The 24,129-nt window shown below is 27.6% G+C and overlaps 3 protein-coding genes across 6 annotated transcripts; 1 reads left to right on the top strand and 2 right to left on the bottom strand.

Annotated features, from left to right (window-relative positions):
* Positions 1–1,573: 1,573 nt before the first annotated feature.
* On the top strand, positions 1,574–2,842 carry LOC114124394 (uncharacterized). Its single transcript, XM_050207250.1, has 3 exons — positions 1,574–1,781; positions 1,863–2,375; positions 2,646–2,842. The coding sequence occupies exons 1-3, from the start codon at positions 1,574–1,576 to the stop codon at positions 2,840–2,842; spliced, it is 918 nt and encodes a 305-aa protein (XP_050063207.1).
* Positions 2,843–7,166: 4,324 nt separating this feature from the next.
* LOC114124381 (uncharacterized) lies at positions 7,167–8,193 on the bottom strand. Its single transcript, XM_027987614.2, has 3 exons — positions 7,853–8,193; positions 7,662–7,784; positions 7,167–7,584 (listed from the first exon to the last, which is right to left on the bottom strand). Exons 1-3 carry the CDS (start codon positions 8,008–8,010, stop codon positions 7,401–7,403), a joined length of 465 nt encoding a protein of 154 aa, XP_027843415.2. The 5' UTR covers positions 8,011–8,193; the 3' UTR covers positions 7,167–7,400.
* Positions 8,194–14,274: 6,081 nt separating this feature from the next.
* Positions 14,275–19,971, bottom strand: LOC114124382 (zinc finger protein 808-like). 4 transcript variants are annotated; one of them, XM_027987616.2, is made up of 4 exons: positions 19,257–19,971; positions 17,716–17,788; positions 17,368–17,517; positions 14,275–16,243 (listed from the first exon to the last, which is right to left on the bottom strand). In XM_027987616.2, the coding sequence occupies exons 2-4, from the start codon at positions 17,757–17,759 to the stop codon at positions 14,338–14,340; spliced, it is 2,100 nt and encodes a 699-aa protein (XP_027843417.1). In that variant the 5' UTR covers positions 17,760–17,788; positions 19,257–19,971; the 3' UTR covers positions 14,275–14,337. The 4 variants fall into 4 exon arrangements, with proteins under 4 accessions (XP_027843417.1, XP_027843416.1, XP_027843418.1 ...); XM_027987615.2 differs by having other exon boundaries at positions 19,271–19,971; XM_027987617.2 differs by having other exon boundaries at positions 19,341–19,971.
* Between the last annotated feature and the right edge of the window lie 4,158 nt (positions 19,972–24,129).

Genomic DNA, 24,129 nt, shown 5'->3' with positions numbered 1-24,129 from the left:
AATTTGATTTTTATATCGTCTTTGAGACCGGGTCGATCAGTCGCGGTAGCGACTACTGGGCGGCGCCAAATGCCAATAGACTATCGAATATTTGCTATTTAACGCTTAATGTATTTATTATTTAACGACTCTTAACTATATCAACTATAATCTATTATAATATAATATTATAATGTATAAAAAAATATATAAGCTTGTGAATAATTTCATTAATTTCAATTTACCTTTTGATTTTAATGATTCATCATCTCCAGATTGGCCAAAATTAATCTTATTTCCAACCTTATGTTGAATTGTTGAACCTTGAACGATTTATGAACAATAAACTCTGTCATACTATTTAGGACTGAAATGTATATTATTATAAGCTACAATCTAGGTATAATATAATAATATTATAATACATACTTTGATATTTGAATATAATATTTAAAATTGGGATTGTAATAATTATTTAGTGATTATTAATTATTATTTTCTATATTTATGAGTCCTGTTAATAATTGCATTTTTTAATTTTCACTGTGAATGTAATCAATATCTACTACAATGTACTGACAACTGACAAGTATATATTACATTTCTTTCGCTACGTTTTAGAAGCAATTAGTCAATTTAAAATGTATTTTATGGTAGGTACCTATTTTAATATTAGTTTTTTTTTTTACAATAGGTAATAAAATATCCCTAGCGGCCTAGCCAGTGGCGTGTCATACATGTGTGCGATGTGTGCAAATGCCACGGGCCCTCGGCTTGAGGGGGCCCATTATTGTTCAACGTTCCACAAAAAAAAAAAATATATAAATATTAAATAAATAAATACAGTTATTTACGAAAAAATAAAAAAATAGTTTTAAATTTCAAACGGTTCTCATTTTCTCTATCTGATATCAGTATATCATTATTATAAAATATATAGATATTGTATTTTCTGTGATGTACTGTACGTCTGTACCACTTTGACGGCGACTAAACGTTATTTATAGCAATCTGTTTCCCGTGGTTTTTTGTTATCGACATTGGCCGTCGTATTATAATCTTTATCTTCAGATGTACGTATTATTATTTATACGTATACTATGGTATATGGACGTTCCCCCCCCCCCCCCCCCCGGGAATTTTAGCGGTACTGGACATTTCCCCCCCGGACTGAGACGTTTCCCCCCCGAATTGATGTTTATATTTTTTTACATAATAATAATTTTGAAAATAGGTACTTTGGTTTTACCAGAAGTATACGATCATCTTAATGTATGATATTGATTATTTAAACATATTTTTTTGCATTTTTTGACGATTTTAATGCGTTTTCTTAGTTTAAGGTACGAATACTAAATTATATAGTACGACAAATTATCGTCGATAACAATTTTATCATAGCTAGGCCTTGTTATATATATTGGAAACGTCCTAGATTCGTATACTATAGATGTCTATGGCATAAATGTACACGATTAAATATTATCGCTCATCAATCGCCTGTGTCCTGTTTCATCATTCGGAGTCTATTCAAAATAATTTTTAAAATTGAAAATATCTATTCAATAAAATAGTGTACTTAATTTTTTATATAATGGCATCAAAATCTGCTAGTGGTGCTGCGAAACGCAAAATAAAAAAACAAAAAGAAGAATCTGTTAAGCGAATGCCGAAAATTGATACGTATTTTAAACAAAACCACGAAGAAACAGAAAAAGAGCAATATATTGATGTCTTAGGTACTTTATTAAATACAATTAATACTTCTAATAATTCAGTCTTAGAGCCAACTGAAATATCTAGTATTGATACTATTAATATTAAAAATGTTGAACCTAATATTTTTAACAGTTTAATCTGTGAACGTTTTCCTACCGACAAAGTTCATTTTAAAGAACCACTCAACCACCAAGAAAAACGTTTTATTATTTCACAAGGCCCTTGTCAGCCTAAGGGTCCATTTCCAACTGATAGTGATAATTCTAGATCATTTTCAGAAAAATTTTACTATTTTACAAATCAGGCTAATATTACCTTAAAACGTACATGGCTATGTTACTCATTAACTTTAAATAAAATATATTGTCAATGCTGTTGGTTGTTTTCTACTCAAGATAGAATTAGTTCATCTTGGGTTACGGGAAATAATGATTGGAGACATCTTACTCAAAATATTAAACGCCATGATAATTCAAATGATCATATTCAATGTTGTATTATATTTGAACAATGGCGCTTAAATAAAACAATTTCCGAAGAAATGGAATTATCTATTCAAAATGAATGTAACTTTTGGAGACAAGTATTAGATCGGATTATCAATGTCACTTTAACATTAGCTACATCCAACTTGTCTTTTAGAGGTCATCGAGAAACAGAATTTAGTAAAAATAAAGGCAATTTTTTATCCATAATTACTCTTATTTCAAAATATGATTTTATATTAGAAAAACTATTGAGTATGCCAGCTAGTAGGGGCACAGCAAATTATTTAAGTAACACTATTCAAAATGAGATAATTACTTTACTCGCAAATACGATATTAGAACAAATTATTTTAAGTATTAACCAATCACCCTTTTTTTCTGTCATAATGGATACTACTCAAGATATTAGTAAGACTGATCAACTTAGTCAAGTTATTCGATATGTTTCGATTATTTTAGACTCTGATGGTAATCCTAAGACATTGCAAATAAATGAATCATTTATTGGCTTTGTCGAAATTTTAGATCAATCAGGTGCTGGTTTAGAAGAATCTATTATTAATTGTATAACAAAAAATAATTTAAATTTGTCAAAACTTCGTGGTCAAGGGTATGATGGGGCTGCCAACATGAGTGGTGTATATTCAGGTGTCTAGGCTAGGTTAAAATCTAAACAAAAATTGGCAACATATATCCATTGTGCTTCTCATAATTTGAACTTAGTTCTAAACGATGCAATGAATTCATCAATGGAAATAAAAAATTTCTTTGGACTTGTGGAAAAAATTTATACATTTTTTTCAAATAGTATTATACGTTGGCAGTTACTTTTATCTTCAGAGTCATCAAATATTTCAATTACATTAAAAAGATTATGTACCACTCGTTGGTCATCAAGGTATGATTCTTTATTAGCTATTCGACATCGTTAAGTTGATATTTTAAAATGCTTATCGCAAATAATTCTTAGAAGCAAAAAAAAAGACGAAATATTTGAAGCTAATTATTTAAAAGTTCATATGGAAGATTTTAAATTTATATTTAGTGTAATTTTCATTGGCAAAATTCTGGAAACTGTAAATGTTGTATCAAAAGTTCTTCAGTCTCCTAAACAAGAACTGAGCACAGCAGTTTCCTTGCTTAATTCTGCGTTGATAAATCTTCAAGAATACAGGTCACAATACAGTGATTTTTTTGAAATAGCAGTAGAAATGGCAAAAAAATGGGGTGTATCACAAAAGTTTCAAGAAAAACGAAACCGAAGAATAAAACGTTTTTATGACGAAATCCTCCAAGATAATTGTTTTATTTCAGCAGAAGAACATTTTAAAATAAACATATTTTATTTAACATTGGATAATGCAATAATGTAACTAAAAGAACGTTTTACCAGTTTAAATAACGTATTCAAAATATTTGAAGTTATTCAACCTAATTCGTTGATTAATTTAACAGACGAACAAATTTATAACTCCGCTAATAAATTAGTAGAATATTATGATTCTGATTTATCTAATGCGCTTGCTGGTCAAATTTTATCGTTCAGATCTTGTTTTAAAGAAGAAATTACAAAACGAACATCGGTAAAAGCAATTACCGAATTACTTGTTATTGAGAACCCTACATTAGCGACAACATTTTCTGAAATATGTACAGCGTGCATGTTATTTTTGACACTTCCTGTAACAGTTGCTATAGCGGAACGATCGTTTTCAAAATTAAAACTAATCAAAAATTATTTACGGAGCACTATGTGTGAAGAAAGATTAAGTGGACTTGGAATTCTATCTATTGAAAATGACCGAGCTCGTCAGTTAAATTTAAAAGAAATAATTAATAATTTTGTGTTAGAGTTCAAATAATTAAGTCGTGACATCCTCGTTTTATGTGAAATTTAAATACTATGTTGAGATAATGGCACATTAAAGATGTAGACTGTTGATTTTAAAATAGACTTGAAACTTTTATCCAAATTTATAATGTAGGTTATCTATGAATTTTGGAATTTTGATGTCTTATGACGTATTGTTTCTTATAAACCATTGAGTATTTTTTGTTATTATTTTGTAATATTTACCATGCTTTAAATGGATTTGTATGTTTAAATATTAGTGTATACATCAGACATTCATAAAGATAATACATTAAATATATTTTGATATATTTTGAAAATATGAGTGTTTGACTAAAGTATTCTGATTTAGTATACCTAATTTACTATTAGGTTAATGTTTAATCTGCTCTATGATTATATTAGCAAGTTTGATAAAAATTGCTTAAACACTAGTTTATTTGGCTGTAGTCAATTTGCATTAAAATTGACCCAAAATATTTACAACATGTGTAATTTGCACCAAAATAAAGATATGTAATTTGCCCCATCCTCAGGTAATAAGAAATAGGTAGGAATTGTAATTTGCATCAAAATTAAAATCAATTATTTTTTCGATAGTATAAACTTACAAGTTTTTATATCCTAATATAAATTTAACTTAGTTTTTATTTATAAAATAGTTGAGCTTATGCGCATATTATAATTGTCATAATAAATTTATATAAAATCGTATAATTTTGAATATAAAAAAAATATATGTAAGATTAAAGTCGTATTATTATGAAAATAAAAAAAAGTTGGCTAATTAAAAAAAAATATATATAATATTTATATCGAATAGATAAGTATAATTGTATAAATAGAAAAAGTTAGCCAATTAAAAAATTATAAGTGAAATTAAATAATTATAAAAATGATTATTGTACTCTAAAATATCTTCCCCACGATTACTTTTAATTATCTTAATTTCCATTATTCAATCAAAAAATATTAAAAACTGCACTACAAAAATATTACGTTAACTTACGTATTACGACGAAACGTATAGATAGCTTAGTGTTTGATCAAAATAATAAACTGATATACATTATATAAATATATATAACGCGATTATGACCGATAATTGGACATAAAACGTCAAAATATTACCAGATAAGGCGAAAAATCCCAAAAAATTATTACTGTCATTCGTATTCGTGTCCATCTAGTCTCGACATCTACGAAGATACCGAGGAATAATCGAATATTCGATAATCGAACAAATAAATAATCATTTTGGTGCAAATTACAAATTCTATTTTCGACTATCTGTGGGTGGCGCAAATTACATACCCTTATTTTGGTGCAAATTACAAACACTATTTTTGACAACCTGCAGTGGTGTAAATTACATACCTATCTTTAATTTGGTGCAAATTACAAACTCCCGTTTATTTATAAACCAATTTAAACAAAGGTTTTGATTAGTTTTATTTTTTATTTGTCATTGATAAATATTTAAAAAAAAATATTTTTTACTTACAGATAGGTACTCTGTGAAAAAATAAATAAATAGTAAAATTATGTTTATTATTGTTTATCTATTAACATCAACTGGGACAAAGTATTAACCAGCAGTTAAATTCTATTAACTGCCAGTTAAAGGCAATTGAAAAACTGGGCCTTATAGGAGTAAAAAAATTATTCAAATTTGAAGATGGTTTCTATTTGTGTGTTCCGTCTAATTGATACTATTTGCAACTTCAGTCAAAAATAAAAAACATCTATGTAAAATCAATTCTGAGTAATGTCAAAATTATTACAAACCATAAAAACTTAAATTACTATAGATGCTGTACTGTATTCTACAAGTAAAAATAACAAACTTACCAACCATTACAACCTAACCTAACTATCATAACTTTTTTAATTATTTGAGAAAAAAATATTTAATCATTTCTGAAAAAGGTATAAAAATATATTATAAAAAAAAAAAGAATAAGAAAATAGTGAGAAGGTCAGTAAAGTGCATTTGTTCCGCACTATGTAGGTTATATAATATTAAACTAATATTAATTAGAAATAAATCATTTTCTTATAAATTTAAGTCTTGTGCTAGTTGAAAATTCATAAGAAAAATAACAAATACTATTCTTATTGTATTTTGTTAATAGAAAATAATATAACTTATTACTAAATTCTTATCAATATTTTGAATTTTGAATTCATTTTTATTTAATTATAAAAAAATTATGATTATCTTATGAAATAAAATCGTTTTATCAAATTATAATAAAACAATTTGTATATTTTAATATTTGTGTAATAATTTATTAGCAATAAAAAAATGATAAAACACTAAATTGCATATCTTAACTCAATAGTAATCAATTAATTGTTCATAATACATGATAAACATTAAATAAATGCACTTAAGTTTTAAATTTTATTAAGAAATTTGCCAGGTACAAAATTATGTTAAGTATTGAAGATCAAAATTAGAAATAGTATGATAAAAATGTATTATATTATATAGCAGGGGTGGCCAAACCGCGCCTTGCATCATTAGACTTGCCGTTCGCATATTATCGTAAAAAAATTTTTAATATGAATTTATATAGGTATTGTACAACAACATAACTTTTTTTTTACATTTTGGCTCTTCCATATTTATTAATATATTTGGTGGTTCACGAGTCTCTTCTTGCTAGCCATTCCTGTTATATAGTGCAGGGGCGGCTAAATAGTTGATCGTGGACAATTATTTCAAAGGCGATTATGTTAAAATTTATTTTTAGGGCCACGCGCCCTATATGCTTCTTTATAATTATAGTAATTCAATAATAAAAAAAATTTTCTATGGAAGTCGATCCTCAAAAGTGAAGTATGTTTTAATAGATCGTGACCAAAAAAAATTTAGCCATCCCTGATATAGTATAAGAAACATGAAAATATTTATTTTCTACTTAAGACAATAAATAATAATATAGTTAAAGTCACATTATTTATTAAGTTATAAGTAATAACTATCATTTTATCAGACAATTATTTAATGATATTGTAGAACTAAATTTAATGATTTTTTTATATTATTTTAAATTACAAATCAATACCTATGTATCATGTATGTAAATATGTGTACATAAATATACAAAAAAAGGTCAGAATTAATACACAACGAATTAATTTATTTAATTTTTTAATTGAATAATATGAATATTGAATATTATAGAATGGGATTACTTCTTATCATAATTTTGGTATTACCAGCTACATAAAAAAAAAAAAAACAGAAATAATAACAAAATATTTATAAAAAAAAAATCAGCCCTCTGGAATTAAATTACTACAAAGAACTTAGGAGATTATTTAAACTAAATTATCACCATAAAAACAAATGTCTACTTTTTATTTGCTTTAACAGTTTTGTCATTGTAGCTCAAATATGCAACACCACAGCCAGTCAAAGCAAATCCTGAGATTAAACCAGCAACAGTAGCTAAACCAGAGTTATTTGGTAATAAACTACGTAAAATAGCCCATGATAATACCGATCCCATATTGAACAAAACTGATCCATAAACGCTAAAAATACAAAAATATTAATTGTTAACAAATGTTTACAATAAATTATTGTTTAAATTTAATGAATAATTTTTAACCTGTATACTATGCGCAGTTTGAGAGGCGCTTCGCTGAGATGTGGGCGCGCAGCAATAAATAAAAATGACCCAACGCAAGAGTTGATTAAAAATATATTTGTGAGGTCTGGTTTAGGTACAATTCTATAAACATAAACAATATACCATTTAAAAGTTGGATAACGTGAAAATTATATAGATTCATTAATTACCTTTGCAGAAGTCCGGGGTTCATCACATTGATAGATAAAAGTGCATAGTTTAACGTGCCATACGCTGGGGCGTAGTAATTTAATACAGTATCTTTATTGAATGGAGGTGGTCTGTAATTTGCAATTGCTTTATACAACGGTGTCTCATCAGAAGCCATAATGTATCGAGTTAACAATAAACGAAATACAAAAAGAATATAAATTTGTAAAACAGTATACTTATTTTACTCAAAAATGAATATAAATCTTAAAATTTACTAAAATCGAAGAACTTATCAGTCAATTCTGAATAGACAGTGAAATGTGAATAAATGGACAAAGTATATCTATATCAATTATCAATATTGTGTAAAAAAGTGAAGACCGAGCTGTGTAAATGTATATGTATAAAAGTGTCGTGAACCAACTTAAAAATAATATATTCATATTCTTATCAGAGTATCAACATATGTTTTTGTTGTGGTTATGCGCTTTTGTACAATAAAATCATTTTTCGTACGTTGGTATTATATGACACAAAAATGCGCGAATTTATTTTAAAAGTTAAGTAATTATCATGATTTAAGATATCATTTCTTAAATTATGTAATAATAATTCACATTTAAACATAATTTATACTCTTCCATCAGTTTTTGAATATTCTCACAAAATACTAGACATTACTTTGGACTAAGGCAGTTGTAGCTACAGATAAAATGAATGTCAAAATAAAAAATTGTTTGAGGTAGGTAATATTGTTAATGCAATTAATTCTTTATTTATTTACGGAGAGAAAACTCCATTTTAAATTATATAAATAATAAATTACAGGCTTATGAGTATTATAATATTTGGTTCACAAATTTGTCTGACAGATAAATAATTACAAAAATACATTATAATATCTAAATATATAAAAGCCAAATACCGCACTCACTGATCGCTGTACCTATCTCAAAAACTACATAACATAGTATGTACATACAAACTTGAAATTTGGAATATCGATTCCTCCAATAATTTAACCGAGAAATTAGAAAGGATTTTAGAAAATGATGCGTTAAAGTGGATTAATTAATAATTAATATAAAATATTCACCGCCAATAGGTACGTATTGTGCAGCACGGCGGACCACAAGGCTGCAACCACAGATATAGTCATATAGATAATATTTTATTTTTTATAACTGTATAAATAATTTTTGATTCATATTGGAGCTTAGGTAGCCATATGAGACAGCGAGACTTTATTTCAAGCAATATACAAATGATGAGTAAGAAGAATAGCACAACTTTTGGTACTTCTGAGGGTATATCACAACCTCGTAGAAACTATTCTCGTAAATATTATTTTACTATTAAATTAGAAAAAATTCAAATTTGCAAATCCATGTTTTTACAAACTTACTTGGAAAGTGGACTATCTATATCAAAAATGCACAGACTTTACTTGGATTGGATAAAAGAAAAGTCCACATTAGATCCTAGAGTATTAAATGCAAACATTAAGACAATACACAGATATTTTTAATAATAATTTTAATTTATCCTTCTTTAAACCAAAGAAGGATCAGTGTGATGTATGTGAAAAATATAAATTAGCCAGTCCATTAGAGAAAACTACAATGCAAATTGAATATGATTTGCATATAATAAATAAAACATTAGCAAGACAAAAAAAATCTGATAAACTAAAGGCATTAACCGATTTAAAATTTTGTTTAGCTGTGTTTGATCTCCAAAAAGTTCTAACAACACCTCAAGGTGATGTTGGGAGTTTTTATTACAAAAGAAAATTCGCCACATACCTACAATTTTACTGTTTATGATATTGGCAAAAAACAAGCATATTGTTATATGTGGTGTGAATCTGATGGAAAAAGAGGTTCTAATGAGATTGGTACATGTTTATTAAAATCTATTAAATTTATGAAGGAGAACTATGGTATAAGTGAATTTAGTTTCTACTCAGATAACTGTGCAGGACAAAATAGGAATCGATACATATACTCAATGTGGGAATATGTAGCTTTCATTCATATAAAGTTAATATAAGACACACATTTTTGGAGAAGGGTCATACACAGAATGAAGGTGATAGTGTGCATGCAACAATCGAATGTGCTAAAAAGGGAACAATTATTTATGTTCCAATGCAATGGGTGACTTTAGTGCAAAGTGCTAAAGTAACTAAACAACTTTATTTGGTTATTCAAATGTCAAACAATGAATTTTTAGATTTCAAATGTTTAGTAGAAAATAAACAATTTAATTGGAAAACATCTACAAACAAAAATGGAATTAAATGGAATCATGTGAAAGAGGTATCAGTATTGCATGAAAGGCCATTTTTAATAGAAATTAGGTAGGTATAACCTTAATACGACAGATTTTATTACTCTTGACATTATAGCTACTAAGAAAAACAAAGAAAGATGCCATGATATACTACACTTTAAACCAAAAGTTGCATATACAGGAAAAATTCCAACAGAAAAACTTAAAGTTAAAGATTTGTTGTCTTTATGTGATAGTTGACTCATACCATCAGTTTATCACGATTTTTATAGATCACTGAGCGTTGAATAATTTATATTTATTTATTTTGTCTACTGTTTTTAAATATTTTTAAGTTAGTAAGTAGTTTGTTCTTTTATTTTATTTTTTTTATAATTATTTGAATCTACCTAAGATAGGTGTACAAATTATTTTGTTTCTTTAATTTAACATTTTTATAGTTGATTTTATGATTTGGTTTGTTATAATGTTGTTGTTAATTTAAAATAAAATAATTTTATTTGAAAATATTTTTTTTAGCACTTATCTATATTTACCCAAAATAAAAGAAGTAACTCGAGTTACTTCTTTATAATAAATGATTTTTCCCACGAAAAAAGAAGTAACTCGAGTTACTTCTTCGAATAACTTTTTTCCCCATGAAAAAAAGATGTAACTTGAATTTATTTTCCATCAAACATTTACTGTGGAAGTTAAAAAACTATAAATTATGGTGATAATATTATATTCAATCAAACAACAAAGGTAGAAAATACAAATATTTAAAATGAAACAGTTAAAAAACGATAATTAATAGTAATTTAAGTTAAACCTTATAATAGCTCTAGGTACTGAAAAATGAAAAAATTCGAGTTACTTCCATTTTCATTAGGAGAGTCGAATTATGATTGGGTTCTAGAGAAAACTTGTAGAGTTTGATAATGTCTACAATAATGTCAGCGATACCAAATTTCTAACTTTTATATTTAAGTCACAAAAAGTAATTTTTTATATTATTATTACATTAGGTATATAAAATAGAAGCCCTTTTGCTCAAAAAGCACCTAACTGAATAACTGATTTTAGCACAGTTTTCACTAATGAATAGAGATCTAGATTCAGGGAAGATTTTAATGTATAAATTATTTTGAAAAAATTAATAGGGTGCCAAAAATAATAACAATAATGTAAATAATTTAACGCTTTACGTCGTATTCAGTGGTGTCGGGTGTTCGAACTACAAACACATTATTTATGTTTTTACATTATTAATTATTTTACAAACATTTTTATCCTACATTAGTCATTCGCGTCGTATTAATAGTTAATGTTTTATATATAAATATGAAAATGAAAATCTTTGTCAAACATGTTCTCTAAAACTACTCATCCAATTATCTTGATTTTTTTTTTTTTGTTGTTGTTGAGATAGTACATTGTGGAGCAGGTTTTAAGCCTATTTTTGATTCTATATAAATTAGTAGAAAATTGAGTTATGTTTTCTAAATAATCGGAAAATACGCACATAAGTCATTAACATAATTTTTTTTCATCCGTGCCTATTACCTATTATTAGTTGTTATTAGAAAATTAGTATTTAAGTGAATAATTGGTTTAATATAACAGTGCAAAACTTTTCCGTTGTTTTTGGTTCACATTGTTGAAACTTTATATAATAACATATGTCGTTGGTTTTTGGTTTGGAGGAATAAAAAGGTAATCGAATTTGGATCTAAAAAAAAAATTTTGAAAAATATTGCCGTTAAATGGTAGAAAAGCAACACTAAGCGGATTAGCAATGTAAAGTTGATATGTTGGAAATATCATTTATATATTATACACCAAATCAGAAAACCAAAAATATTATTTATTCCTATGTATTACGCTAATTAATGTTAGCATTAGGCAATCAAATTTAATACGGATGCATTTTGTACGGTTAACAAAGTGCACGGGGATAGCTATTGATTATAAAATAGAAAACGCGAGAGATGTAAGTGGTGGGTGTTAATTAAAGCTGAGTAGTGAGTACCAATACTTACTGTAAAAGTTTAAGCAGACAGAATTAAAGATAATGTAAGCCACATTTAGGTTAATTTATCATGGTAAATGGTAATATTTATTAAATTATAAATTAATATTATTTTTCTTGGTAGGCGGGGAGGAGGTGCACTGTCTGGTCACCCCCTGGCCCCTCATGGGAGTTCAGTTAGTTTGTGTCGTTCATGAGTATAAACAAATAACTAAATTAATAGGTAATTATTAATGTTTTATAACAGTGATGTCCAACCTTTTTTCCTCGGCAGACCACATAGGTAAACAATTATCTTCAACTAAACTAAACATAAAAGTACGAATATTCTCAATCTTAATCTAATAATATAATTTTGTTATACATACTATACATAGTAGTGTACAATATATTATATTATATATATATATATTATATATATAAGTATATTTTGGACTTGTTTTCATATCTTTTATTGACTAACAAAAAAATTACAGATTGAGATACATATTGTACATATTAGGTATAGTTTGACCTGTACGCTCTTTGTGCACGAGTAATATCGATATTTAACCGTAAAATTTATAATTGAAATGCCCAACGGAAAAAATCGCTAATTTAATAAGATAAAATTCTTTTTTTTTTTTAATTTTCTTTAATTTTAAACAATTGTAACGGGCCACTTTTTTACCTTCGAGGGCTCCATGTGCCTCGCGGGCTGCGGGTTGGGCACCACTGTTTTATAAGCTGTTTTTTTTTAATACATTCTACTTCTGTATTTACAGAAATATTAAAAATATTTAACATTTTTTAAAGTACACAAATGAATGATATAACAATATTACACAAAGCTGGGCATTAATGAATTAAAAGTTAAAATTAAGTTAATTAACTCGTTACTTTTATTTAAAATTAACTTAACATAATAAGTTACTTTTTTATTTCTAAGTTAACATTAAATAACGAGTTAACGAAAAAAATATAAATTTACAACATTATTTATACTACATCCATTAACTTCATTTTACCTACCTAAAATATCTGTGACTCTTTTCTTAGTACAGTAGAAACTAGATTAACCGTCACTCTCTGTTATCCGTAATCGGTTACCGCCGAAAAAAAAAGTTAAATACTGCAACTAAAAAAGCTAGAACATCAAAAAAACAAAAAAAAAAAATACTAATTATATATAATATGTTTTAGTTTAATATTGTTTAAAGTAGTATATAATATTTAGTAAGTATGAATTTTATTTTAAAAATACATACGTAAAAAAAAAATATATACATATATACTTCTTTTTTGCAAAATTTCTGTTAATCATCTATTCAATTAAACGTCATAGTCCTAGTACCTGGTCTCGACTGTGACGGTTAATCGAGTTTCTACTGTATTACTATTTAATATAGTTTCTTTTCCAGAATCAGCCAACCACTTTATCCAATCTTCACAATATTGTTTAATATTTCAATATAAACGAATGATGGTAAAACCCTTCAATAAATCGCTGGGGAGGCAGCTGCCCACCCAACCTCGCTCATAGACACGTCTATGAATATTACATTATGATTCATGTGATAACTTTCATTTTTTTTTACTTACAAAATATTAATATTGTGTGATAAAAAATAATGTAATTAAACATTAATATATAACTGGATACAAGTACACACTAGAGTATATAATAAGGTATTTGTGAAGTAATCAAAAATACAACTAAGTTATCAGTTAGGTATCACAGTTATAATTTTAATAGAAAAAAAAACATATTCTTATTTATTATTTTTAATATAATTTATGATTGAAGATCTTAGAACTTTATATGTATATAGACTTGGTATACTAGATACGTGTCATTATATAATACTATACTCTTACAGTCTTACACATATTTTACAGAAATGTTATAAATTACACCATAATAATTAATGCTATATTTACTCATTTTTAGTAAGTGCGTAGTAAAAATAAAAATTAATAATATGTTATGGATGAGTAGGTGGAGGTGAAATTCCCGACAAATATTAATATTTACTTTCATTCGCCATAACATAAAATTAATCAATTTAATTGTATAATGTTAGATAGAGAAAATAATAAATAGATAAGTGTTTAAATAAATCTTATAAAAAGTTAAAATGTAAATGCATAACATAATTTTTCTAAGAAAGTACATTTATTTTACTTCAGAAATTCTTATTCTTAGTTTTTTAATCATTACTCATTAGTATGAATACTCATATGCCGAATCAATCTTGATTTCACAGCAAAGGCTTTATTACATATATCACATTTAAAGGGTTTTAACCCAGTATGCTGGGCCATGTGAATATCAAAACTTCCTTTATAACGGAATCCTCTCGTACATAAATCACACTTATATGGTTTTTCACCAGTATGAATTCTCATGTGCATTTTAACACCTGAGCTATTAGTAAACGCTTTCGAACAAATTTTACACTTATAAGCTTTTTCTCCTGTATGGTTTATAATATGACTTTTCAACAGTGGTTTATGACGAAATGATTTATTACAGATACCACAAGTAAAAGGGGATTCTCCAGTGTGTATTCTCATATGTAATTTCAAAATTGATTTTGAAGCATATGAGTTCTTACAAACATCACACTTATAAGGTCTGAATTTAGAATGAAAACTCATAATGTGCATTCTTATAGTAGATTTTTGAATAAATGTTCTAGGACATAAGTCACATTTAAACGGTTTGTCTCCTGTATGTTTCTTTTTATGTACAGTTAAAAGTGAAGTAGCAACAAATGCCTTGTTACATACATCACAACTATAAGGTTTCTTCCCAGAATGAAATCTGTTATGAATTATTAATGAAGAAGATGTTGTACATCTATAATCACATATTTCACATTTAAACGGCTTTTCCCCAGTATGAGTTCTCTTGTGTAAAGTTAAAGAATTAGATACCGAAAATGATTTGTAACAAATATCACATTTATAAGGTTTTTCCCCAGTATGTGTTCTAGTATGAACTTTTAAATGTATTGCCTGGGAAAATACCTTATCACAAACATTACATTTATAAGGCTTGTTGGAAGAATGAATAACCATATGGCTTTTTAAAAATGATGCGATTGCGAATGTTTTATTACACACGAAACACTTATGAGGATTTTCGTCTTTATGTTTCATCATATGGTATTGTAAATTGGTTGATTTAGAAAATAATTTATGACAGATGCTACATTCGAATGGTTTTTCTCCTGTATGAACTGACATATGTGATTTCAGTCGTGTCATATTACTGAATGTCTTAAAACAGTCTTTACATTTGAAAGGTTTCAACCCTGTGTGATTCATCATATGTATTGTCAAACTTGATTTTACAATAAAAGATTTATTGCAAATTTCACATTTAAAAGGCTTTTCACCAGTATGAATTCTTGTGTGTGTTTTGAGATGGCTCGTGTCTGAAAATGTTCTATTACAGATAGTGCATTTATAAGGTTTTTCTGCAGAATGAAGCCATTTGTGTCTTTTCAAATGTGAACTATTATAGTAAGACTTATTACAAATGTCACAAACATATGTCCTTTCTCTTTTACTGGTATGAGTCAACATATGTCTTTTCAAATGGCCTTTTAAACTAAATGATGCATTACATAAACCACATTTGTGTGGTTTCAATCCAGTATGATTTTTCATATGAATGTCATAACCTCCTCTGTGAGCATATTTTTGATTACATAAATTACATTCATACGGCTTTTCTCCAGTATGGATCCTCATATGAATTTTTACATATCCATTTCTTGTAAACATTTTATTACAAACACCACATTTGTTAGATTTATCTTCTGTGTGATTTAAAATATGAGCGATCAACTGTGGTTTTTGATGAAATGATTGTTTACATATTTCACATGTAAAAGTGGGTTTTCCCCTATATATTTTCATATGTCTTCTCATACTGAATTCATCAGTAAATTTTTTACAACACAATTCGCATGTTAAGGTATTTTCCAGAAAGTTTGAAGAGTGATCTTGCCTAACAACTATACTTTCAAATACATTATTATCGATATAATCATTTTCGATTTTTATATCAGTAATATTTGTGTTTACTTTTTCTCCAGTTTTATGTACAGTCCTATAAAAAAAACATAATTTTATTTTTATATTTTATTAATTTTTGTTATTTGTTAAGTAATTAAATTTGAAAATTATTAATTATTTTCTAGTCTAAAAAAGATAAGTTATTATTTTGATAATACTAAAATATTAATATTCCTATTCATCTATCTTTTTTTTCTAATAAACTGGCTCCTACCTATTGTTGGCAAAACTAGGGGGAGTTATGGGGCTTATTGCTTAACCTACCTATAGACGTTTAAAGTCTACCAGTAAGTTTTTAATTTTTAGCCCTTCTATTGGTTGAAAATCTAAATCCTTGTAAAAAATAACTATTGAGATGGGTAATAAGTAAAATAATTTATAGTCGGTAAAACTTTTAGAAACCCAAGATAATTTTTGACAAATGAAATTTAATAAAATACAACTTTAAAGCACATTCCTTAATAATGAAGGATGATATGAACAATCTTCTATCGAATCCAGAAAAAAAAGTCAATAGTTTTAAGAACTATTTTGAAAAACTACTAGATAATTCAAATAATCAAAACAATCACTGCCTACCTTACAAATAAATAAGAAGAGATAATGTAGAACTTGAAGTTAAAGAACCAAGTTTGGAAGAAATTGAACAAATCGTAAACACATTAAAAAAATCTAAAAAAATATACAGTTCCTCATTGCAGAAGTGAACAAACCGAGAATGATTGAAAAATGATCATCGTACGTCATATATTTAAAAAAGGTGACTCATGAAGAGCAAAAATATCATAGAGGAATCAGCCTACTAGAATATGCTGTAAATGTTTGTATACAACTATTTACATAGAGTATTTTGGTTTAGTATCTTTTCGATACTAAATTAGAATATTTTTAATGTATAATTTAGATATGCATACAAAAACGATTATAGAGTAAAATATTTTTATATGATTAAGTATCAGAAAAATTTGTAAATTATTGTATGTATAAAAAATGTAGACAATTATATTAAGCATATTATAATATTATGATTTTTTATTTATTAAAAGATAGTATATTATTTATAAATTATGTCAGATATATATATTTTTAAAGTGTTATCAAAATCAAAAAAGTATCAATAAATTCTTTATTATATTATTATAAAAATACAATCCTTACCCACTTTGTAATAATTGACTATCATTATGATACTCTGTCTTGGCAATAAATTCTTGTTTAATAACTACATTAGATGGTCGATTGAGTAAATGATCACATCTAATAAGTGGAATTATCAACTGTCTAGAATTGTTTAATATATAACCATACCTAAAATAAATTGCAAAAAAAAAAACAAATTATTTATTAATAAATAGGTATTTACAATTTAATTAGATAAGTACAATGTACAAACTAAATAATATGTACATTATAAAAATACCCAGTGTTAGAAATGTTTTAAAAACAAACTAGGGTAAAAGTATATTTAGTAATTTTACACTTATAAGTAATAATAAATTTGCTTACTTGGAAGAGATTTTGGCATCATTTGAAGTTGTTCTTAACTCCATATTAAATTTATCTTCTTGTTTTTCACTTGCTATAAACATAAATTATTAAAAATAAGTATTTTTTATGTCACTAATGAGAGGATGTAGGGTGTGCATTCAAACTTATTATTTTATTAAACATATTTTTTTGCCATAAATAAAATGATAACAATAATAAGTAGGTATTGAAAATATGGGTAAGGTGGAATTGCACTTAGGTTAAAAAGTAGGTAATGTTTAAATTGTACTCTGGTTCAAAAAGCTTTAACAAAAATGTTATGCATGAAAGTACCAAACATTTTGTAAAACCTCATTCCCCTCCATAAATTCTTGAACAGTGTTTTTAGACAGGCAGTTCTATATAACATAATGTCATAACAGATTTTCTTAAAATTTTTACAAAAATAATTTCATTTAATAATATATAGGTACTTGTAATATAATATATTTTATACATGTAAAAAATTAATAAGTATAAAAAAATAATACTTAGTATGCCAATCATTGCATTTTTAATAATAAGAGAAATTAACATAATTTTTCGAACATCTACTTTTAACCCAATTGCAGTTTGATCATTCATTACCTATTGTTTACCTGAATGCAGTTCGACCATTGCTATTTTTTAATTATATATATTTTTTTTTACTTTATTTTTGTAACCAATGGCAATTGTATATTTATATTAAAACAAAATTTATATGTGGGCTACTTTTTAGCATTTTATAAGAATAAAAAAAAAAAGAGTTAAAATCATCCTCAAAGTCTCAAGGAATTATTGAAATCGTTTAAGTAATTTCTGAGTTTAGCATATTTAAAAACAAAAATTCTTTAGTTTTATCATATTAATATAGATATCGCTTATTAATGATTTTAAAATGGGCTACAAACATTTAAATCTGTTCAACACTCAATCAAGGTACCTTAATAAAACATAGTCACATAGAAAGTATTTCATTATTAATTTGTATTTACCATTAAGTAGGTATAAACTGTTGATACATTTATTACAACCGCAGACTGTATGGAATATGAAAATAATTTTCAAAAATATATGTAAAATATTTTTAAAGTTTGTGTAGAAACTTAGAAAACACCACATTCACATGGCGTGTTGTTTACATACAACATATTAACATATTTACCTTAGGTTCAGCAGTTCCAATTCTATATAATATTAGCATTAATAATAGAGTGAATTGATTTATTATCAAACTTAAAGTATAACTTAAGAATGTTATCTGTTTCCTCATACGTTATTTACAATATTTAAATTTTGAAGCGAGTTCAGATTTTTTAAATTGTAACATTGAATGTATTAATTATAACTTTCTTACAATTTTAAAAACCCATGAGAAAACACTGATACCTACCTAATGTTTTTATCTTCAATTTTGGTTAATTTGTTCTATTATTATTTATTTTATAAAATTGGAACTGCTGAATACAAATGTACTAAGTTGTATGTTTTTTGAGATGAAGAAAACACATTCATTTTAAGACTTACAAGTTACTTACCACTCAGCACTCACTCATATGATAAATATTAATTTGCTAAGGCTGCTGGATTATTTAAAGCTGATAATATTTAAGTTGGCTTACACGTAAGAAAGTCCCCACAATAGTGTAGTGGTTTAGCGGTCTGGCCAAATTAGGGAGTAAAAAAGGTCTTCGTTAGGCAAATTCAGTAATTTTAGCCTTGAATGCGTTGGTACAAAACGTTTAAAGTTTTTAACTGTTTCGATAATTCCGGATTTGAATTTTGGTTAAAAAACAACAGTCAACAAGTTATCTTTATTGTCATAGTCTTCATGGTAAACACGTGGACGGCGTGGTCATGAACATATAATATACTGTTTGTGAGGTGTGGTTATATGGTTATCCTTATCATTTTGTTGTTATCAAAACAAAAAAAAAATGTTATCTGTAATTCAAGGTGGATATATATTGCTGTAATCCATGATTTTCCGTGATTTTATCCGTCGTCCGACCGATTTATTATTCTATTGTGATTCTACATCTATTCCGTGGACAATTGGTTGTCGTATTTCTTTTGGCGTCGCCGTTAAAGTATACGGGTTTGAATTGCCGACGCAGGAATCCTCATCGGGAAGTCCGCCGTCGTCTGTTTTACGCTCGCCAAGCAGTCGGATCGTTCAGTTGGCAGCACCGAATCAAATTCATACCCGGTGATATCAGAATTATTCATTTATCATTGCCACTATCATTTTTTCATTATCACCTGTGTATTACTGTTATCATGAAGATTAGAGATAAGGAGACCAAACTCCTATGAGCCGCCCGTTTATAAAGTTTAAATTTACGTAATTACTTTCCTCCTGATTGTCGGAGGGCTCTCGAGGTCGTGATTCGAGAACGATCAAGTATACCGTTGATAAAATATTAAGTGAATTATTAATTTATTACCTACTAATAAATTAATAAATAAAATATGATACCTATATAAAATTATGACTATATAAATATCGATGCGCATGCACCTTACCTTATCCGTAGATGTCTAGAAAGAATTATTTTGAATACCTACTCAAAAAGAAATGACTGAACACTGATTAAATTTCGTTTAAAAAAAATGAAACGGCACAGTTGTCGCTCGCAGGATCTTTTGAGTATGTGTTGGCTATCTGTGATGGTTGTAGGTGTTCCTGCACTTGTCTGGTTGAGAGGTGCTTGTGCACTTGTGTCTTTGGAGGGTGCTCATGTACTGATCGCTATGAAAGGTGCTCATGCACTGATGAGAGGAGACGACTTGGTCAAGCCAGCCAGAGTCGCAGGCGGCCCCATCAAAGGTCTCTGTGTTACCAAGAAATTGTCTTTATCACCGGCGACACAGACTCTTACTGGACCATCCATTATCTCTGGCGGCACACGAAATAGATCACATATGTTGCGTTACACTGTCACGACTATGTATAATATCCTACGTGACTAAATAATATAAATCGTTCCTTTCATCAGTTATTTAAGATGTTTATTGGGGTTTATTATGTGCGTGCTACAACTCGACCGTTATTTATTTTATTAAATAAAAATAAGAAATTTACAATCATGATACCTATGTGAAAGTGAGCATACCATTACACTATTTAATATTTTAATATCTACCTATACGAGTTATAAAAAAAAAAATTGATACATTTCCATGATTACGAATTTATATACACATACACAAATATAAATAATTATATAAACTGAATTCGAACAATAATATTATCATTCTCGTTAAAACAATAAAATAATGACATGTGTCTTATCATAATCATAGTTTTTGTAAAAAGAAATAAATACAAATAAGCACAAATACGAGTATATTTTTAAAGACCTTATAATCGTTTCAGAGAACTGAGAGAATGTTCTTAGAGGTATCAGTGTATTAGTAAAATTTAAAGAGTTGATGCGGAACTACGTTAAAAAATATACCAAAATATGTTAATGGTGCTATTTCCAATAAGCCCAAGGCGGTTTGCTCAGTGCGGTTTTTCGCTGCTGCCCTGTGTCAATTACCTATAATATGCCGCCCTCGTGTAATTTATATATTATTATTTATAAGCAATGCCGCCCCTAATATTCCAAAAATTTGCCGTCTTGTGCGGTCGCACAGGTCGCATATGCCTTCCGCCGGCACTGGGTTTGCTTTTTCCATCGAATTAGTTCACTAAGCGAGGTACACCTATGCCGATTTGCACGTGAACCGAGATACACCGATTAGCGCCATATACTTATCGAATGTTCATTTTTTTCCAGAGCGAACTCGGGTTAAATAGCTATAGTTCTAATAACAAAACAACGACATACACGTCGTTGTTTAATCTGCAATATATACGTCTATCGCTCCGCTCAGAAACCAATATCGTGAAAAATCGCAACGAACGCGTTTCAGATCGATATACAACAGGACGTACATAATATTATATGTTGGCACGCGAACGCGTGTTCAGGATTACAAATTACCATCATCATCATCATCACGCCGTCCGTCGTCTCTCGTCCGTACGATATTATTATATCTTATGCAATAGAATATATACGTTTACAATATTATATTGTTTCTATATCGTACACGTGCGGATACGACGCGAAATAATAATAAACGTTCATACATACATTATAGATACCAGCTTCTATACAGATCGAACGACGCGCGTTCTCGAGAAATTCGCAGCGGCGGCGCCACGGCACGCGCACTGTATCGTACCCGCGTACAACAATAATGTACAGACCGATCCGGACTGGTCCGAAAAAGGCGCGTTGCTCTTGTGATGCTGTGGTAGTGACTAGAGTAATATATTATTATATAACAAACGCGCACGTGCGGCGTCTACATAATTACGATACAACTGAGATGTGTATACGGTAAAATATAATATATCGTTCGTATTAAATTTATTTTTATTTTACTGTTGTGCGTGTTGTCGGGCGTGTGCCTGTCGCCATGCCGGTCGTCGATCGCCAGCGTTGGGGAAGTCTACGTGATGTAAAATATCATCATCATCATCGTCATATTATTTTATACGGATATAATCAGCGACGGCCAATGTCTTAATGTGATTCGAATTCGCGACGCGTGCAATAAAACTGAACCAGTTCGAAATCGTTTAGAATTTATTTATTTATCTATACATTATTATAACATCGTACCATTATCCTATTGTTGGTATCACGGTGTAAAATCGTATCGTCTTGTAAGTCAGTACTTATATTATAGCTATTTATACGTACGTTATACCGTTTACAATATAATACGTATGAGAGAGTACCTGTGAAAGCTATTATGTTTGAAAAAGAACAACTCGAACTATCATAATATAGTCACTAGTCCAGAAACCAGATTTGTATACGATGCAGGATTGCATAAGACAATATTGGTTGTATTATCGTAGGTTCGTCTTTGTTTGTTTGACATTTCATTCAAGTCAAAAAAAGTTGTTTTTCTTTAAAAATATCAGAATAACAAATTTCAATTTTCAAAACAATAATAACTTTTTTTCGTATTAATAATATCAAAAATAAAGAATAACGCTATGACACACTGAATGTTTTATCGTGTATACTGTATAATATTATCATTAATTTGGCTTACTAACAAAATTCAGCCCTTTTGATTGTTGTTCCTTAAATAGTTATTTTTTGCCCGAGCACGTTTTTATATATAATCTAGTAATTACACAACAACTTATATGGTACTGAAATTAGATCACTTTTAAGTTACTATGGACTAGGCAACTATGGTATTTAAATATACTTATTTAATTTTAAAATGTTATTTTATTGCCTATACAAAACTCCTTACAAAGCAGGTAAATAGTGTCCCATTAAGTATATTATATTGTGTTAATATCATGTTATAATATATTATACACTTTACGGATACAATTATGTTTATTTAAATATTATAGCAGTTGTGCAAGCATAATAATGTAAAATAATTTTTTTCATTATTCTTAAACAAAATGCCCATAATAGCTACTTACGGCAGATTTATTAAAAAGCTCGTCAGAATTTTGATCATATAACATAAATGTAAATTAAATATTTTGTGCATTATATAATTAAGATAAACACAGCAGGAGGAAGTTTGGGTTAATTAGGTCCGATTAAATGATTTTGCAATTATATTATTGTTTACATCAATCGTGCGTTTATCAATTATTATCAATTAATATGCGTATAATATACTTACACTATAGATTCTACTATGATACAGTAATATTATTATGTCATTTTTTATACTTTTATAGTTGTATATGAACATTGTATGTAGGTTTGAGAGGCAGATATTTTAATCCACGTAACTTTGTGTGAATATTAAGACTATAAAATATTAATACAGTAAATAATCGGTAGCTTAGGTTAGGCAATCTAATTTACATAGTTGTGTGTTTAATTTTGTTTTTATTAGGAGTTTGAACGGAAATGGCAAATTCAATATTATTTAATTACCAAAAATTTGTTAGAAAATAATAAATTCACTACATATGTTATAAAAAATAATGTACGAATATTCTCGAATTTATTTATTTTATGATTCTAGATTTATATTTTGTCGTCTCGCTTATTATCGTAAAAATAATTTTATTTCTATCTACTTCTACAAACTTAAAATTTTTAATAACAATTATTATTTAATTTTTATACTGGAGATAATATAATCGTAAAGTTTATCGTTTTCTCAGTACAACTTTACTCAAATTACAAATGTTCAATAGTTGTAATATGTATACGATAATATTGAAAGAAATGTCAAGTTTTACGTTATTTATGTACAATGTTAATGCATTTTATATGCATAAAATTTTATTTTAATATTTTATTAGCTCATTAGTTCAAATCAAATTCAAATTTAGATAGCACTTAAAATTTAGATATTAAC

This window comes from Aphis gossypii, chromosome 1 (genome assembly GCF_020184175.1).
Source record: "Aphis gossypii isolate Hap1 chromosome 1, ASM2018417v2, whole genome shotgun sequence".
NCBI classification, from domain to species: Eukaryota; Metazoa; Arthropoda; class Insecta; order Hemiptera; family Aphididae; genus Aphis; species Aphis gossypii.
Note: the sequence above shows the minus strand (reverse complement) of the source record. Positions and strands in the feature narration are given on the sequence as shown.

Excerpts from the sequence above, each read along its gene's own strand:
- LOC114124394 (XM_050207250.1), top strand. The coding sequence starts at position 1,574 with ATGGCATCAAAATCTGCTAGTGGTGCTGCGAAACGCAAAATAAAAAAA. Across the intron at positions 1,782-1,862 it reads AGAGCCAACTGAAATATCTA|TTCATTTTAAAGAACCACTC; the intron begins GTATTGATACTA and ends CTACCGACAAAG. Across the intron at positions 2,376-2,645 it reads AGAATTTAGTAAAAATAAAG|ACTCTGATGGTAATCCTAAG; the intron begins GCAATTTTTTAT and ends CGATTATTTTAG.
- LOC114124381 (XM_027987614.2), bottom strand. The coding sequence starts at position 8,010 with ATGGCTTCTGATGAGACACCGTTGTATAAAGCAATTGCAAATTACAGA. Across the intron at positions 7,785-7,852 it reads AACCCCGGACTTCTGCAAAG|AATTGTACCTAAACCAGACC; the intron begins GTAATTAATGAA and ends TTATGTTTATAG. Across the intron at positions 7,585-7,661 it reads AAACTGCGCATAGTATACAG|CGTTTATGGATCAGTTTTGT; the intron begins GTTAAAAATTAT and ends TTGTATTTTTAG.
- LOC114124382 (XM_027987618.2), bottom strand. The coding sequence starts at position 18,840 with ATGTGGTGTTTTCTAAGTTTCTACACAAACTTTAAAAATATTTTACAT. Across the intron at positions 17,518-17,715 it reads GATGCCAAAATCTCTTCCAA|GTATGGTTATATATTAAACA; the intron begins GTAAGCAAATTT and ends AATTTATTTTAG. Across the intron at positions 16,244-17,367 it reads AGTCAATTATTACAAAGTGG|GACTGTACATAAAACTGGAG; the intron begins GTAAGGATTGTA and ends TTTTTTTTATAG.